The 15,090-nt window shown below is 37.8% G+C and overlaps 1 protein-coding gene across 1 annotated transcript in view; it reads right to left on the reverse strand.

Annotated features, from left to right (window-relative positions):
- The window catches only part of TOP2A (DNA topoisomerase II alpha), a 28,866-nt gene extending 14,383 nt beyond the window's left edge, over window positions 1-14,483 (reverse strand). The window contains exons 1-20 of the mRNA XM_043584371.1: window positions 13,895-14,483; window positions 12,894-13,049; window positions 12,583-12,673; window positions 12,255-12,318; window positions 10,652-10,797; window positions 10,405-10,502; window positions 9,753-9,965; window positions 9,221-9,394; window positions 8,934-9,035; window positions 8,675-8,812; window positions 7,226-7,364; window positions 5,862-6,019; window positions 5,443-5,568; window positions 5,081-5,191; window positions 4,837-4,942; window positions 4,636-4,745; window positions 4,328-4,420; window positions 3,391-3,505; window positions 3,167-3,288; window positions 1,027-1,175 (exon numbers count right to left, since the gene is read on the reverse strand). Coding sequence (XP_043440306.1) covers window positions 1,027-1,175; window positions 3,167-3,288; window positions 3,391-3,505; window positions 4,328-4,420; window positions 4,636-4,745; window positions 4,837-4,942; window positions 5,081-5,191; window positions 5,443-5,568; window positions 5,862-6,019; window positions 7,226-7,364; window positions 8,675-8,812; window positions 8,934-9,035; window positions 9,221-9,394; window positions 9,753-9,965; window positions 10,405-10,502; window positions 10,652-10,797; window positions 12,255-12,318; window positions 12,583-12,673; window positions 12,894-13,049; window positions 13,895-13,915 — 2,432 coding nt within the window. The 5' untranslated portion in view covers window positions 13,916-14,483. The remainder of the gene's footprint in view (window positions 1-1,026; window positions 1,176-3,166; window positions 3,289-3,390; window positions 3,506-4,327; window positions 4,421-4,635; window positions 4,746-4,836; window positions 4,943-5,080; window positions 5,192-5,442; window positions 5,569-5,861; window positions 6,020-7,225; window positions 7,365-8,674; window positions 8,813-8,933; window positions 9,036-9,220; window positions 9,395-9,752; window positions 9,966-10,404; window positions 10,503-10,651; window positions 10,798-12,254; window positions 12,319-12,582; window positions 12,674-12,893; window positions 13,050-13,894) is intronic.
- Between the last annotated feature and the right edge of the window lie 607 nt (window positions 14,484-15,090).

A 15,090-nucleotide genomic window follows, 5' to 3' on the forward strand; every position in this document is an offset into this window, starting at 1 on the left:
TGACTACAAGGTTTTTAGTCTGAGAATTAGAACAATAGCATCCAATTTGCTGAGACAGGAAGGCTAAGAATTTTGTTTTGGACTTCGGTTTGAGATGCTTATAAGACATCCAAGAAGTAAATTTTGAGAGGGTAGGCAGCTCTACGAGATTCAGGTTGGGACTGTGAGTCTAGATGGATGGGATATCATCCATGGATAGGAAGTTGAGTGTAGCTAGTGGAAAGAGAGCTAATGAAGGAGCTTTGGGGGCAGGCCAGAAGTTAGAGCCTGGGAAGATGAGAAAGACCCAGCCAAGAAGACGAATGAGGAAAGCCAACAGTCTAGTGTCTTAGAGTCCAAATAAAGAAGAGTTTCAAGGAGGATGAAGTGATTAAGTATCCAATGCTGCTGAAAGGTTAAATAAGGTGACAGCTGAAAATCGACCATTCATGGTGTACTTTCCATAGACTTAGAAAGGAAGTAAGATTTCAGCTGTGGTATTTCAGAGGAATTAAACTCTTTACTCTGACACCAAGTCCACAGCACGGTTTCTCAACCTGAGCATTGACATTATGGGTCAGATTATTTTTTGCTGTGGGGGACTGTCCTATGCATCATAGGGTGTATCTCTGGCCACTGCCTTCTAGATGGCACAGCTGCCCTAGTCATGACAATCAAAAATGTCTCCAGACACTACTATGTCTTCTGGGAGATGGGGTGGCAGTGCAAAAATCTATCCTGGTTGAGAACCACTGCTCAATAGGATGAAAGAGATGAAAACATAAGAGACGGAAGTAAAAACATTTAGTTTGGCAAGGAAACAACTAAGAAATTCAAAGGCATGGCTGTCAAACTGAAATAGAATTTAGACTTTCTACTGATCATAAAGAGTAGCATAAACTTTAATGAGCTAGTTAAAAAAAATTAATACTCTAAGCATTTACATCAAAAGCACATTTTCTGATTAAGTGAATTTATATATTTTTGGCCAACTAATTATTTCAAAATTAGAAATGGCAATTCACTAGAAATTGAAAGCATACCCACCTGAGCATTGTGAAGATGTATCGAGGACTAGCAGAATCCTTACCACCATGCAGCCTGGTACCAAACTGACCAATGGGTTGCAAGAGGTTCAGATTATTGCTACCCACAAAATTCTGAGCCAAATTGATAATGGTCATCATTAGTGACATCTGGAGGTGGAAAAAGATTCATTAATCTGATCTGTAGGCTCTTAATAATAAAAATATCATTATAACTAAACCTCACTATAATCGTGTACGGTTTTATGAGGCATAGATGTTTATTGATTCTTCCCAGATAAATACATGGCAGACGTACCTAAACCTAAGACTTCCGGCTCCAAGTTGAGGGCTCTTGCCTTCTAATAGTTTTTATCAAGTCCTACTTAACCTTGAAGGCATAGCTCTTCTCTTCACCCTCAGCAGAATGAAATATTTCCACCTTTGTGTTACAACACTTTGCTCATTTCTATTCTAGCATGCATCACTTTATTCTATAGTTGCATGAATGCGTGTTGGCCCTCTGGTTAAATTGTGATTATACTTTGAAGAACATATTTGATTTTTAAATATATACCTGGTGCATGGTAAGCATTCAACAAATGTTTGTTGTGTGAACATTTTGATTGAAAGTGACAAGCAAGACAATCATTACATTTTAAAGTACTAGAAACTGTGGCACGTGGGTAGCTCAGTTGGTTAAGCATCTGACTTCAGCTCAGGTTATGGTCTTGTGGCTCGTTAGTTTGAGCCCCACATCATGCTCTGTGCTGACAGCTCAGAGCCTGGAGGCTGCTTTCGGATTCTGTGCCTCCCTTTCTGTCTGCCCCTCCCCCACTCATGCTCTGCCTCTGTTTCTCTCTCAAGAATAAATAAAACATTGAATGCATGGGTGCCTGGGTTGAGTGTCCAACTTCAGGAGAGGTCATGATCTCATGGCTTCTGAGTTCCAGCCCTGCATTAGGCTCGCTGCTGTCAGTGTAGAGAGGGCTTCGGATCCTCTTTCCATGGCTTTCCCCTACCACCCCGCCGCTCGCCTGCTTGCTCTTTCAAAAACTAATAACATTAAAAATATGTATACATATGGTGAATGCAAAAATGGAATTTAATCACAAAATCTATAAAAAGGAATATGTTTGTGTAAAGTTAAACAATTCAGATATATAAAAAATTGAACAGTTGTCCTTTTCAATTGACAGGGATAACCAAAGTTAACAACTGGAAGGACACCCTTGTAGACATTTTGCTTAAGGTTTTGTTTTGGCTTTTTCTCTGCACAGACAATGGGCTGGATATTCTCAGCGTTAGTACACACAGATTTACTTCAGTTATATCATTGACCCCAGGCATAGATGTGTCACAATCTAAAACAATTTGCCAATTGATAGCCATTTTTGGTGTCTAAATAAAAAAAAAAAAAAAAAAAAAAAAAATTTAACGTTTATTTATTTATTTATTTAAAAAAAAATTTTTTTTTTCAACGTTTATTTATTTTTGGGACAGAGAGAGACAGAGCATGAACGGGGGAGGGGCAGAGAGAGAGGGAGACACAGAATCAGAAGCAGGCTCCAGGCTCTGAGCCATCAGCCCAGAGCCTGACGCGGGGCTCGAACTCACGGACCGCGAGATCGTGACCTGGCTGAAGTCGGACGCTTAACCGACTGCGCCACCCAGGCGCCCCAACGTTTATTTATTTTTGCGACAGAGACAGAGCATGAACTGGGGAGGGTCAGAGAGAGGGAGACACAGAATCTGAAACAGGCTCCAGGCTCTGAGCTGTCAGCACAGAGCCCGACGCGGGGCTCGAACTCACAGACCATGAGATCATGACCTGAGCCAAAGTCGGACGCTTAACCGACTGAGCCACCCAGGCGCCCCTTGATGTCTAAATTTTAGAATCAGTTATATTAAACATCACTAAATATCTTTGAATATTGATCCTTGCAGATTTAGGAGTAACCTATCAGGATATTATTTTTAGAAATAGATTTGTTAGGTCCAAGGGTAAACACATTCATAATTTGAGATTTCAGCAAATTGTCCTCTACTGTGGATGAACCAGTGTTCATATCACTAAGTACTCTCATTAAGTGTTTGGAAAATGATATTACAGGTATTACTGTTATAATGCTTTCTGGAAACATTATGGAATGTGTGTTTACCTCACCATGATGATAAGAGGACATCTCAGCCACTGACCCAGCTAACTGAGCAACCTTCACCTCTCGCTTGTCATTCCGTTTGAAACAGGTAAACAAAACCTTTCTTTGACCTGGTTTCAAACCTTCAAAATGAAAGAAGTGCAAATATTAGTATCCTCAGTTTAGCCATTTCTGGACATTGATCTCTGTGTATGATAGAAACAGGCTAACGAATTGGAACTCACCATCCACCATAGATGGAATAGATCTCTCGTTATCAGAATTTGAGAACAGGATAAGTTCCTTGTTTATGAAGTCATTGTATGTCAGATATGTGGTAGTTTGCCCATACAAGTAATCCTGAGGGACCAAAGAGAGTATTAAATGATCTAGTTTAAAATAAAGATTAAAAAAAAAAAAAGATCACTGGTCTTAACAATATTTAACACCAAAAAAATCTTTCAGCATATTATTTTTTTTTCAATATATGAAATTTATTGTCAAATTGGTTTCCATACAACACCCAGTGCTCATCCCAAAAGGTGCCCTCCTCAATACCCATCACCCACCCTCCCCTCCCTCCCAACCCCCCATCAACCCTCAGTTTGTTCTCAGTTTTTAAGAGTCTCTTATGCTTTGGCTCTCTCCCACTCTAACCTTTTTTTTTTTTCTTCCCCTCCCCCATGGGTTTCTGTTAAGTTTCTCAGGATCCACATTAAGAGTGAAAACATATGGTATCTGTCTTTCTCTGTATGGCTTATTTCACTTAGCATAACACTCTCCAGTTCCATCCACGTTGCTACAAAGGGCCATATTTCATTCTTTCTCATTGCCATGTAGTACTCCATTGTGTATATAAACCACAATTTCTTTATCCATTCATCAGTTGATGGACATTTAGCCTCTTTCCATAATTTGGCTATTGTCAGCATATTATTTCTATGATAATTCTTAAGTCTCTCAAAGATACAGAATTATGCAGACATATTTTACAGGTTTTAAAGATAAAGCCAATGTAATTGCTACACAATTAGGAAAAAGTGCATTGCTTTTGCAATTTCTTTCAGGCCCCAAACATTTATGTAGTAGTCTAAACAATCACATTTATATAGTTATCCATTATTAAATTTTTTACTGAAATAACTAGTCATCATTTTGTAGGATATGTAAGATTTTTTTTACCTCAGGAAGGCCAAGTAACTTCCGTTGCCTTCTGTCCTCCATGAAATGAGTTAACCATTCCTTTCGATCATCTATCTGTTTCTTGCTAAAGGCCTACAAATTAGAAAAAACTGATACGAATAGGTTCTAAAATATCTCTTGTATACAAACTAAGTAAACATGTGGTCTCTTTCTCTAAGATATGCTTACCAAAAACATTCCATATTCTATAAAATATTCTATTACATAAAAATTTATGTTTCAATTGACTAGCTAAAGTAGTGATTTACAAAACCAGAATGTATGTATGAAACAGAACTCAAACTGACCAGGCTGATGGCGGCATCATCTTCAGGACCGGAATATTTGAATTGAATACGATGTCTTTTCATATCTGCAAAGTATTCCTTAGCCTCTTTTGATGTGCTCGTGCCCAAACCTATACAGCCAAGAATACTAAGTTACTCCATATAATCTTGTACAATGGTATATAACAAAATAAGAAGTTCTATACGGGTTTTCTTACAAACCTTTGTAGTACTTGACTTTCCATTTTTTATGATTTGGTGTAGAACTCTTCCATTCTTCAAATTCAGGAAGGCTATAGAATGCCATTTCTTGCTTGTTTTTAGACACCTGTGGTAAAGAAGATATTGCTATGGTTTTGTATACTCCTAGGTCCCCTGTATACTGTCCACCACTGGGCTTATAAGCGTATAAAGGGTTGACTAGGGCCTTAAAATATCCATTATAGTAATTTAGAAGTTAATATACCTTTACAATAGGAGTGATAAATTCTTCCAGAAAACGGTGCCGCAGAAGAGAGGGCCAGTTGTGATGGATAAAATTAATCAGTAAGCCTTTGATATGGGAACCATCTTGGTCCTAGAAATATTTGGAAAGCCAAAACATGAAAGAATTATTTTGAGACAAAAACAAATGATCGACCTACTGGTAATTTCTCAAAAATTTTTCTATTGGGATTAAAAAAAAGAAAATCTGCTCACTTAGTATGTAATATATGTGATGATTATAGCTCCAAGTTAAGTAATTTCCTTACATAGGAAGAAAGCAATAACCGTAAGACATGTTTAATTTAGTGTTAACAATCTAAAATATTTGAAAGCAATTCTGACCTGATCTGTCATAATCATTATCTTCCCATAACGAAGAGTCTTCAATGAATCTTCATCTTCATAGTTTTTCTTGTACTGAAGACCCACAATCTTGATGATATTGTTAATTTCAGCATTTTCCATGATCTGAAATAGACATATACCAAAAAAAGGTAATGTTTTGTTTATAAATTTGAAAAGAACAAAGAAATAGGACACTATATATTGTTTGGGTTTTCTTGAGCTTCGGTATTTTCAGTTATTAGCCTATACATTAGGTAAAGTCAGAAAGATCTGTTAAGATATGCTACAATGTACCCAATTTCTTAAAATAATAATAAACTATCTGAAATATATTTCAAAATGCCAGTGAAGGAATGAAATACGAGCATAAAATCCTGCATTATAAAACTGGATTTAGATTCTAAAGATGGTTCTACCTGTTTATGAGAAGCTTCTCGAACATTGAGTATTTTTCCTCTAAGCGGGAAAACCCCATATTTGTCTCTCCCAACCACACCAAGGCCCGAAACAGCCAAAGTTTTAGCTGAGTCTCCCTCAGTCAGGATAAGTGTACACTCATTGGAGTTTCGACCCCCTAAAATAAAAATACACAAATTAAATTCTTGGCACATTTAGTTGAACCTCAAATATACTAACTCAGATGTGCTATTAATAGATTTATGATAAAACACTAATAAGTAGATATATATTAGAACTAAAGTTCATAATAAAAAAAAAAAGTCCTACTTTCTTAGACTAATTTCTTTTTCTTTTTAAAAAAGATTTTAAAGTAATCTCCACACCCAACATGGGGCCTGAACTCACAACCCTGAGACCAAGAGTCACACACTCCACTGAGTGAGTCAGTCAGGCATCCCTCTTAGACTCATTTCTCATGATATTTATACTGTTATAGAACATTCATTTGATATATTATGTTAAAAAATGTTAGTGATGGGGTTCAGAACATAATACCCCAAAATAGGGCACGTGGCATATTGAATATTTTAAGCTGAATTGAAACAGATCATGAAACCCTCATGTGAGAGGTGCCCTCCATATACCAGAGTCGAAGGGAACATTCTTATCTCCCAGAGTGACACTGAAAAGAATCTGAACGAACAGGCCTCATGGAGCTTCCTCCCCATTTACTATACTTAGTTCATACTCTTTGCCCTTATCATATCTTTTCACTCTTCCTCAAACCTAACGTAAAAAAACCCCTCAGGTTTAACCATTTCTTTGAATCTTCATTTTCCTATGAAGACCCAAACCTCCTGTGTCCAGTACAATTATATTAAATAAATTTGTATGCTTTTCATCTATTAACCTGTCTTTATCAGTTTAATTTTCAGACCCAGCCAGGGACTTAAGAGAGCTGAGGAAAACTTTTTCCTCCTCTACATTAGGTAATAGATCACTACATAGATATTCTTATTTTATACTCTTAATAGTCATCTCAAAATTATTGTAACAGCCAAAAATTAGAAATGATCTAAATGTTCAATAACAGGGAACTGGCTGATTTTTTTTTAAAGTGATGCTTTTTTATAAAGTTAGTTAGTTAATTTATTTCTTTAATAAGTAAATCTCCACCCAGTGTGGGGCTCAAACTTATGACCCTGAGATCAAAAGTCGCATGCTCTTCTGACTGAGCCAGTCAGGCTCCCCAAATTGGTTGATTTTTAACCAAGTAAAAATATTCCATTGAATATTACATGTCAAAGGGAATGCTGTTAATGAGTAAAACAAATAACTGAACCAAAAGTTTTGAAGTTTGGAAACATTATTAGTTGTGTACCTGCATCATTGGCATCATCGAGTTTGGGAATTCCCTTGATCCTGTTATGTTTTACAGCTGAACACTTCTTGTTTAACTGGACTTGGGCCTTAAACTTCACCCAGTTTAGTATGCTTTCTACAATACCACAACCAATTGCCTGAAAATGAGAAGATTCATGTTAGGGAAGAAGAGTTCTGTCAGAACTCTAGCATACAAGTGAGCTCCTATAAAAATAAAAATAAAAATAATTCAACATTTAAAAAGAGGCAAAAAATAATTTCCAGACAGAGGATGACAGCTCTTCCTGTCTTAGGTTATCATAACTGAGGGAACTGGTTCCTTTGGGCTCATTCATTCCATAAATATATACTGACTACACACTTAACATTGTGCTAGGCACTGAGATCCATGTTGGAGATCTAGCGGTTAAAACAAATTGGTCATGGTCCTTGTCCTCATGGACTTTAAGATACAAGGAAGATGGAAATAAAATAAGAAATTATAAGAGTGATGAGTGTTAGTGAATAAGTGAATAGTGATATAAGTGAATAAGTGAATAAGTGAATAGAATAGTGATAAGTGAAAAGTGTGCTATATCTAATAATGTATGTCCACTGTTGTAATGGAACCAACTTAGTTGGGGAGAAGGGTAGAAAGTAAAGGCTTTCCTAAGGAAATGACATTGAAGATCTAAAGTAGTTAACTAAGTAAGAGCATTCCAGGCAGGATTACCATGTGAAAAAACTGTAAGGAAGGAAAAGTACTAACGCTTCTGAGTAATTTGAAGCCAGTAGGATGAAGCTTAGGTAACATAGGAAAAAGGTGCACTGAGGTGAGGTTGGAGATGTCAGGGTCTTATAGGCCACATTAAAGAATTTGAACTGTTTTTATTTGATTACTCAAGAGCACTACAAAAAAAGGACTGAAATGTTATAAACATCAAAAATCTATTATAGTAATACAGAAAAGAGATGATAGTGAGAAGCTATTGAGGTACCCAAAAGATGGATACCTTACTGGTTGGATTAGAGACAAGGCAGGGGGGTAAAGAGAAAGTTCCCACCTTTGTTTATGCAACCTAGTGTTTAGTTGGAGCCTTTTACTAAAACAGGAAATAGTTTTGTTTTGGGGGAAGCTCTTTGTATAGAGGTCAGTGAGTATAAAGAAAATAGAGTCAATTTTGTAGGTGTCAACTGAGAGGCAACTTTAGGCATTCAATGTTTGGTAAGCAGTTAAATGGGCTGAATTCAGAAGTGATCTAAACGAAATGGTGGTATGTAATGGGGAAATTTAAGCATATGGATGGTAACTAAGGCTGTAGTAAGACCAGTGAGGTGAAAGCTATTTTTTATTTCCTTTTCAGAGGCAGAAGACCTGTGGGAGGAATCTTTGTTTTTGCAGGGCTGGGAAGGGCAATGGACAATAAAGCAAGGTGCTTCTATTTCTTATATCCGTCTAAGTACTCACAGCTTTGATGAATTTTTCACTTAAATGGCAGGTTGATCCAAAGCTCTTGACTTGTAAAGTCATGTTCTCTTTTGTCTGAGAATCAAAGGTTGGGTTTTCAATTAAGGCATTCACAAAAATCCACATGTGATTTTTCACCTGCAGGAAAAGTTGACATTACATCACTAAAAACTTAGATTTTATTTATAGCCCTTCTCTTCTTGTCTTTAGAAGAAGAAAAAAAAAAAAAACAAACAAAAAACAGGCTAAAATACCATACCTGATGTGCTTTTACTGCAACACCACCCTTGTTCTTCTTTTTAACAACCTCAACAAGTTTAGTCACAATCTGATCAGCTATATAATCAACATGTCTGCCACCCTATGGGGAAAAATACCAAATTGTAAAGCTTAGGATTCTCAAAATTATAATAGTGACCAAATATTGAAAACAATTTAATTTAGCTCTCTTTATGCCAAGGTAGCCAAATATTCAAATTCATTTTATATAAAAGAGTAACACTTCTGTGTAAAGATAAATCATGATTAATGCAAAAATAAAATTACCTTGGAAGTAGCAATGCTGTTGACAAAGCTAATTTGCTGAAAGCCTTTTTCACTCATTGTTAAGCATACTTCCCACCTGGGGTTTACTTGTTCATGGATAATTTTCAACGGATTGCCAGTTTCATCCACCTTATCCTTCAAATACATATCTACATAGCTACGGAATCCTTTTACCTGCACAGGAATTAAAAGTTATGGTATTAGAAAAAAGTTGTAAAAAGTATTCAATGATAGACCATGAGGATTTTTCAAAACCAGTGAAATAATGTTCACTAATGGGCATAAGAGAATGGTCTTAAAGGGCACAAAAGGATTTATTTAGGAGACTGTTTGAGAATGACATTTCCTTTAGTGAGTTTAAAAGAGCTAGGTAAAAAGATGTGGCATACTGTTTTCTTTTCAGGAGTGTATCCAAGAAGCGATTAGAGAAAAAAAAATGTATATATATATAATGAGAAAGAAAATCAGTGTTGCCTCTGATGATGACCATATAAAGTCTTTCATTGTCCTTAACACCCCAGTAAATACTTACTGGCAGCTTATTTCCATTGAGAAACACTTTGACATCTTTAGTGGATCCGGCAATATCATATGCTCTTCTGACCATTAGTGCAACAATATCTTTGTCTAGGCTTTGCATTTTAAACTTGGACAAATCAGGCTGGAAGGTAATACATGTATAATCTTCCCCATTGAAGGGCTTGAGTTCCATCTCACCAGCCCTTCCCATGTTATCCATCCACGTCTGTCAAGTAAAAAAATAGGAAAGAGAAAAAATTCAAGTCTTTTCACAATGAACTAGAACTAAACACAAATTTATAAGTCCTAAAAAATAACCTAATATATGTTTCATGAATAATTTTCCATGATTTAATAGCTTATAAATTTTGTTGAGTTAAACCAACCATTAATGCTGTTATACATTGCTAAAGTATTATTCATTTATTTAAATGTTTATTTATTTATTTTTGAGAGAGAAAGAGATAGAATGAGCAGGGGAGGGGCAAGGAGAGAGGATACTAAGCAGGCTCTGTGCTGTTAGCACGGAGCCCGATGCCAGGCTCAAACTCATGAACCGGAAGATCATGACTTGAGCCTAAGTCAGATACTTAACCAACTGAGCCACCCAGGCACCCCACTGAAGTACAATTTATAATGGAGGCACAAAACACTTCTTTACTTGCCTGTTTGAACATTTTCTTGTATTCTCTACTGGCTGTTTCCACAGTAAATTTGGTACTGAATATGTTACACAATTTGGCCCCATAGCCATTTCGACCACCTGAGAAAATAAATGTAAAATACTTTGCTATCACTGTGTTAATCAATTATAGAGATTTATTCCAATATTTCGAACTTTTATGCCACAGTCATTTAAAAGATGTGTTTTTTCAGCAACCAATATGTTCTTTATTTTCCTCAATACTCTACCTGTTACTTTCTTTTCATCATCATCATAGTTACTAGAAGTTAGGAGCTGTCCAAAGATGAGAGCTGGGACATACATCTTCTCAACTTTGTGTTCAACAACAGGAATACCTTTCCCATTATTCCATATACTAATTAAATTGTTTTCCCTAAGAAAAGAAGAAACTTTTATTGTAAAACAGATGTAAACTAGTGCTTAATATTTTCATATTTAAATATCATTATTTCTAAAATATATAAATTGACAAGTCTCAATTTCATTGACTCTTCTTCATGTATATATCTTCTGAAATTCAGCATGAACTACCTTTCCCATCATGCTTAGTTCCTGACACTCCTGAAATAGGAGCCAAGAGGAAAAAAGAATGAATCCCTTTCCAACACCTGGGCAGACAGCGATAATGCTAAAAAAATATGAAATTTTAAAATGTTAGGATAAACAAAGGGAAATGATTTATGCCCAATGGAAAGGACAAAATTCAGGAACAATATTATTATAGTGCTTGCTTTTTAAAAATTATTTATTTTTTTATTTTGAGAGAGAGAGAGAGAGAGAGAGAGAGAGAGAGCGCACGCATAAGCGGGAGACAGGCAGAGAGGGGGAGAGAGAGAATATCCCAAGTAGGTTCCACACTATGTGTGGAACCTGACGCTGGGCTCCAGGGCTCCAGAGCTCGATCTTACCACTGTGAGATCATGACCTGAGCCCAAATCAAGAGTCTGTCGCTTAACCGACTCACCCAGGCACCCCTATTATACTGCTTTGAAGAGGATCATCTGTACGGTCCCTAGCTCGCTTAGCTTTCCCACCCAACAAAGCACATTGCAAAACAAATATGAAAGGGAAAAACATTAGCAATTGTAAACTTCCCTGCTGGTCAATAAAATGGTAAAAATTTATTTGGACTTATTTCTCTCTTAGCTACTTTATGTTAATTCTCAGAAGATAGTACAATTTTAGGTATAACCAGACACACACTATGGATCTTATTCCGAGTAGTGCTTAATATTATCTACAAAAGACTCAAACTAGCTCATTTTTTTAAAGACTATGAAATCAAGTCCTTCGGAGCAGTCAAATACATCATTAACTAAACCTAAAATATAGTTTATGAACCTAAAATATAGTTTATGCCATAACTGAGCAGACTAATAAAAAGGTGAAACATGCACCCGTGTATCCATAAAGCGACACCCAGCATTTATAACCAGAAATATTAGATCCAATTATTCTCTATCACCACCTGCTGGTTTCCTACTTGAATAGCATCATGAGAAGAAAAAGCTCTAGATTCCAGAATGCTTAGACAGAGCATTTATTGGAGATGCTTACTGAAATACTTAGGGATGAAGTATCATAATGTCTGTAATTTATTTTGAAATGACTTAGAAAAAATACAGATGAAGCAAATATAGCAAAGTATTGATAACTGTTGGATCTGGGTGGTAGTTATCACAGATTGTTCATTGTAACATTCTGCTTTTCTGTACTTTTGCAAGTAAGGGGGTGGGGGGTGGGAAAGCCAATGTTAGTATAAGGCAAAGCAAATGCAACTAACAGTAACAATGGGCTATAACAAAACAAAAGACCATGCAAGAGACTTACGGGTCAATTGTGACTCTAATACAAGACATTTTTGGGTCCCTTTGTTTGTTGTCTGCAGCATTGACTGGAAGAAAATACACATTTGTAAGAAATTAAAGTATTTTTAAAAACATTAAGATGTAGAAAGAAAAAAAATCTAAAACAGCACAGGAGTAATATTACCCAGGTATTAATTTAACATTTATTCATAGTGCTGCTTCTAGGAAAGAATTCAAATCGCTAGACTCCAGTAAACTGTCCCACTTTTGCCAGCTACATGGTTTGCTAGATATGATACTTCTTATGAAGGATTTGACCGGTTGATCTTTATGTGAAAGAATTTACTTACCTAGAATCTCATCAAAGATTTTGTACAACCCAGGGACAAAGGTGACTTCCCTATAGTTAATGCCAATATCTTCATCGTAAACCCACATTTGCTAGAAATAAGGCAAAGAAATATAGTTACTTTTACCCTACATTTATTCTGTCTTATCATTATGATTACTGTAAAGTCTTCTGGATTAAATACTACAATATACATAGGATAGCTCAGGCTGGTTCTAGTGACACTAAAAATACCTGAAGTATATAGCAAATTAACCTGGAAAAGTATACATCTTAACTACTTGGTAACTGCATTTCATTACGTGGTTTTACCTGGGTCACTAATTCCACGGAGCCAATATAGGTGTCTGGGCGGAGCAAAATATGTTCCAGTTGGGTTTTCTTTTGATAGATCCTTTCAATAGACAGTCTTTTCTTGGCATCTTCATTTTTCTTTGTTTTGTTGATTAGCATATTTTCATTTACAGGCTAGCAATTTTAGAAAATTGTAGAAAAGGTTTTTTTAATCAGAAGTTTATTAAAAACAAAAACAAAACACCCACCGTAATGATTCACCCACTGTAACAAATCACAATCTCTTACCAGGTATTGGTAGAGCTGACATCGTTTTGTACAAACACAGCAATTTAAGTTAATTTGCAGCAAAGCTCCCAGGGGTCGGATTGAATAAACATACATTAAGTGCACGTGACGTGAAAATAGTTTCCTTGAATGTTTTAGATGTCATCAATAAGATACACCCACTTTTCTCATACATTTCACAAATATTTGCTGAGTGCCCGCTATGTCCCAGGCACATAACAGATTCTGCTCAGCATCAGTTTGGGAAGGCCATCGATTCGATCCTTTGGCCAAGTTAACGTTTTGAATACAGAAGGGACATATTCCAAGCAACTCGGGCCTGCCGTCTCGTCAATAGGAACGTCGTGCAGTGCTCTGCACCTTCCAGGGTCAGGGGCAATCAATCTCATTTTCAACGGGAGGGAAAGAAAGGAAAGCATCTGTCTGTGCGGCTTAAAGTCACACGCGGACCATTATAATACAGGCCAGTGGAATACTGACCCTAGAGACAGTACAACAGAACCCAACACCCCAGAAGCCAGAGTAGCCGATAATACTTCAATACTAGCATCATAAAGTGGTGTTATCCTCTTCACGATCCCGCCGAGCCCAGGAGACCCGGTCGACGCGGAATACCGGCTCCCAGCCGGCAGCGATCGGACCACAGCCCCGGAGCCTGACCCTTCGCCTGAAGCCAGAGAAATGCCGGGCCGCGCTGAACCTCCACGACCCGCCCCTTTCACGAGCTATACCTGCAGTGGTGACACCTCCATGGTGACGGTCGTGAAGGGGGTCGTGCAAGCGACTAAACCGGCGGGACCCACGAGGCCACCACGGAACCAGCCGCTTCTCCACAGACGCTCGTCGGTTAGAAAAGTTCTTCCAGTCGCATTTGAACCTTCTTGGAGCCCGCCCAAACCAGATGAACCAATCCCTGCCTCGCTCTCACAGGCTCCGTCTTGAGAAACCAATCATAGCTTGTTTTTTTATATCCACCAATGAACGCCTGAGTTGACCGGGGGCCTGTTTGAACAAGCCAATTAGACAAGGGAGGCGGGACTAGAGGGTTTTCAAAAGGCACCATTCGGCGTCTTAGCGGAGAGACGGACAGGGAATCTGGCGAATGAGGAGGAGTCTATTTGTTCTCTTGGTGCAGACTACCCCGAAGAGACTCGGGGGACCAGCGGGGTTTTCTGCGATGCAGGCTGGGGCAAAAGGAGGAAGTAGAAGGGTTCCTCGCGAGCTGCTAATTTCTTTCAGATTCCTGAAATCTAAAAACCATCTCCCGTCCTGAGGCTTTTTAGCGAGAGGAACGGGAGTCCTAGCATCATTTTCCTGAGGAAACCGAGAGCCGGCCTTCTGGGCAGATTCTGGCGTCTGCCTCAACCTCCCCTCCCAAGAATTTCTTTTCGAAGAAACCGAAGTGCCACAGTGGTGGTTTTGGGGTAGAATAGAGGGTGTGGAGAGGCCACGCAAAATGGAGAGCAGCGTTCAAGTCCCCCAGTAGAGCGGCGTTGGGCTGCAAGCTGGTCAATCCAAAAGAATAGTTTGTGGTTACCGCTTCCGGAGCCGAGGACGGTGTTTAGGGGTCATTCGAGGACAGAAACTTTTTCCTCAGAAAGCCAGTAGGATGCCCTGCTGCTTGTTGCTTTTGCTTTCCTCTGTGTTAAGTTCCCTGAATTCTGCTATGCAGACAAGCTGTTCACATTTGAGGAGGAAATGCCAAGCCAAAGACTGAAGTTGTTGGGTTTTTTTTTTTTTTTTTAACTCTTCGGTGTAAACGTTTGAGTGGGTTTATTCTGCCCTTGTCAATCCACAATGTTAAAATGACAAAAGAACGTATACATTTTTTTTTATTCCCCTTACAAGATGCCAGAATAGAATAACTGCACAATTTGAATGACTACTAATTCTGTCGTCTGAACCACTTCCTTCCAATCATTCTTAA

The sequence above is a fragment of the Prionailurus bengalensis genome, chromosome E1, assembly GCF_016509475.1.
Source record: "Prionailurus bengalensis isolate Pbe53 chromosome E1, Fcat_Pben_1.1_paternal_pri, whole genome shotgun sequence".
NCBI classification, from domain to species: domain Eukaryota; kingdom Metazoa; phylum Chordata; class Mammalia; order Carnivora; family Felidae; genus Prionailurus; species Prionailurus bengalensis.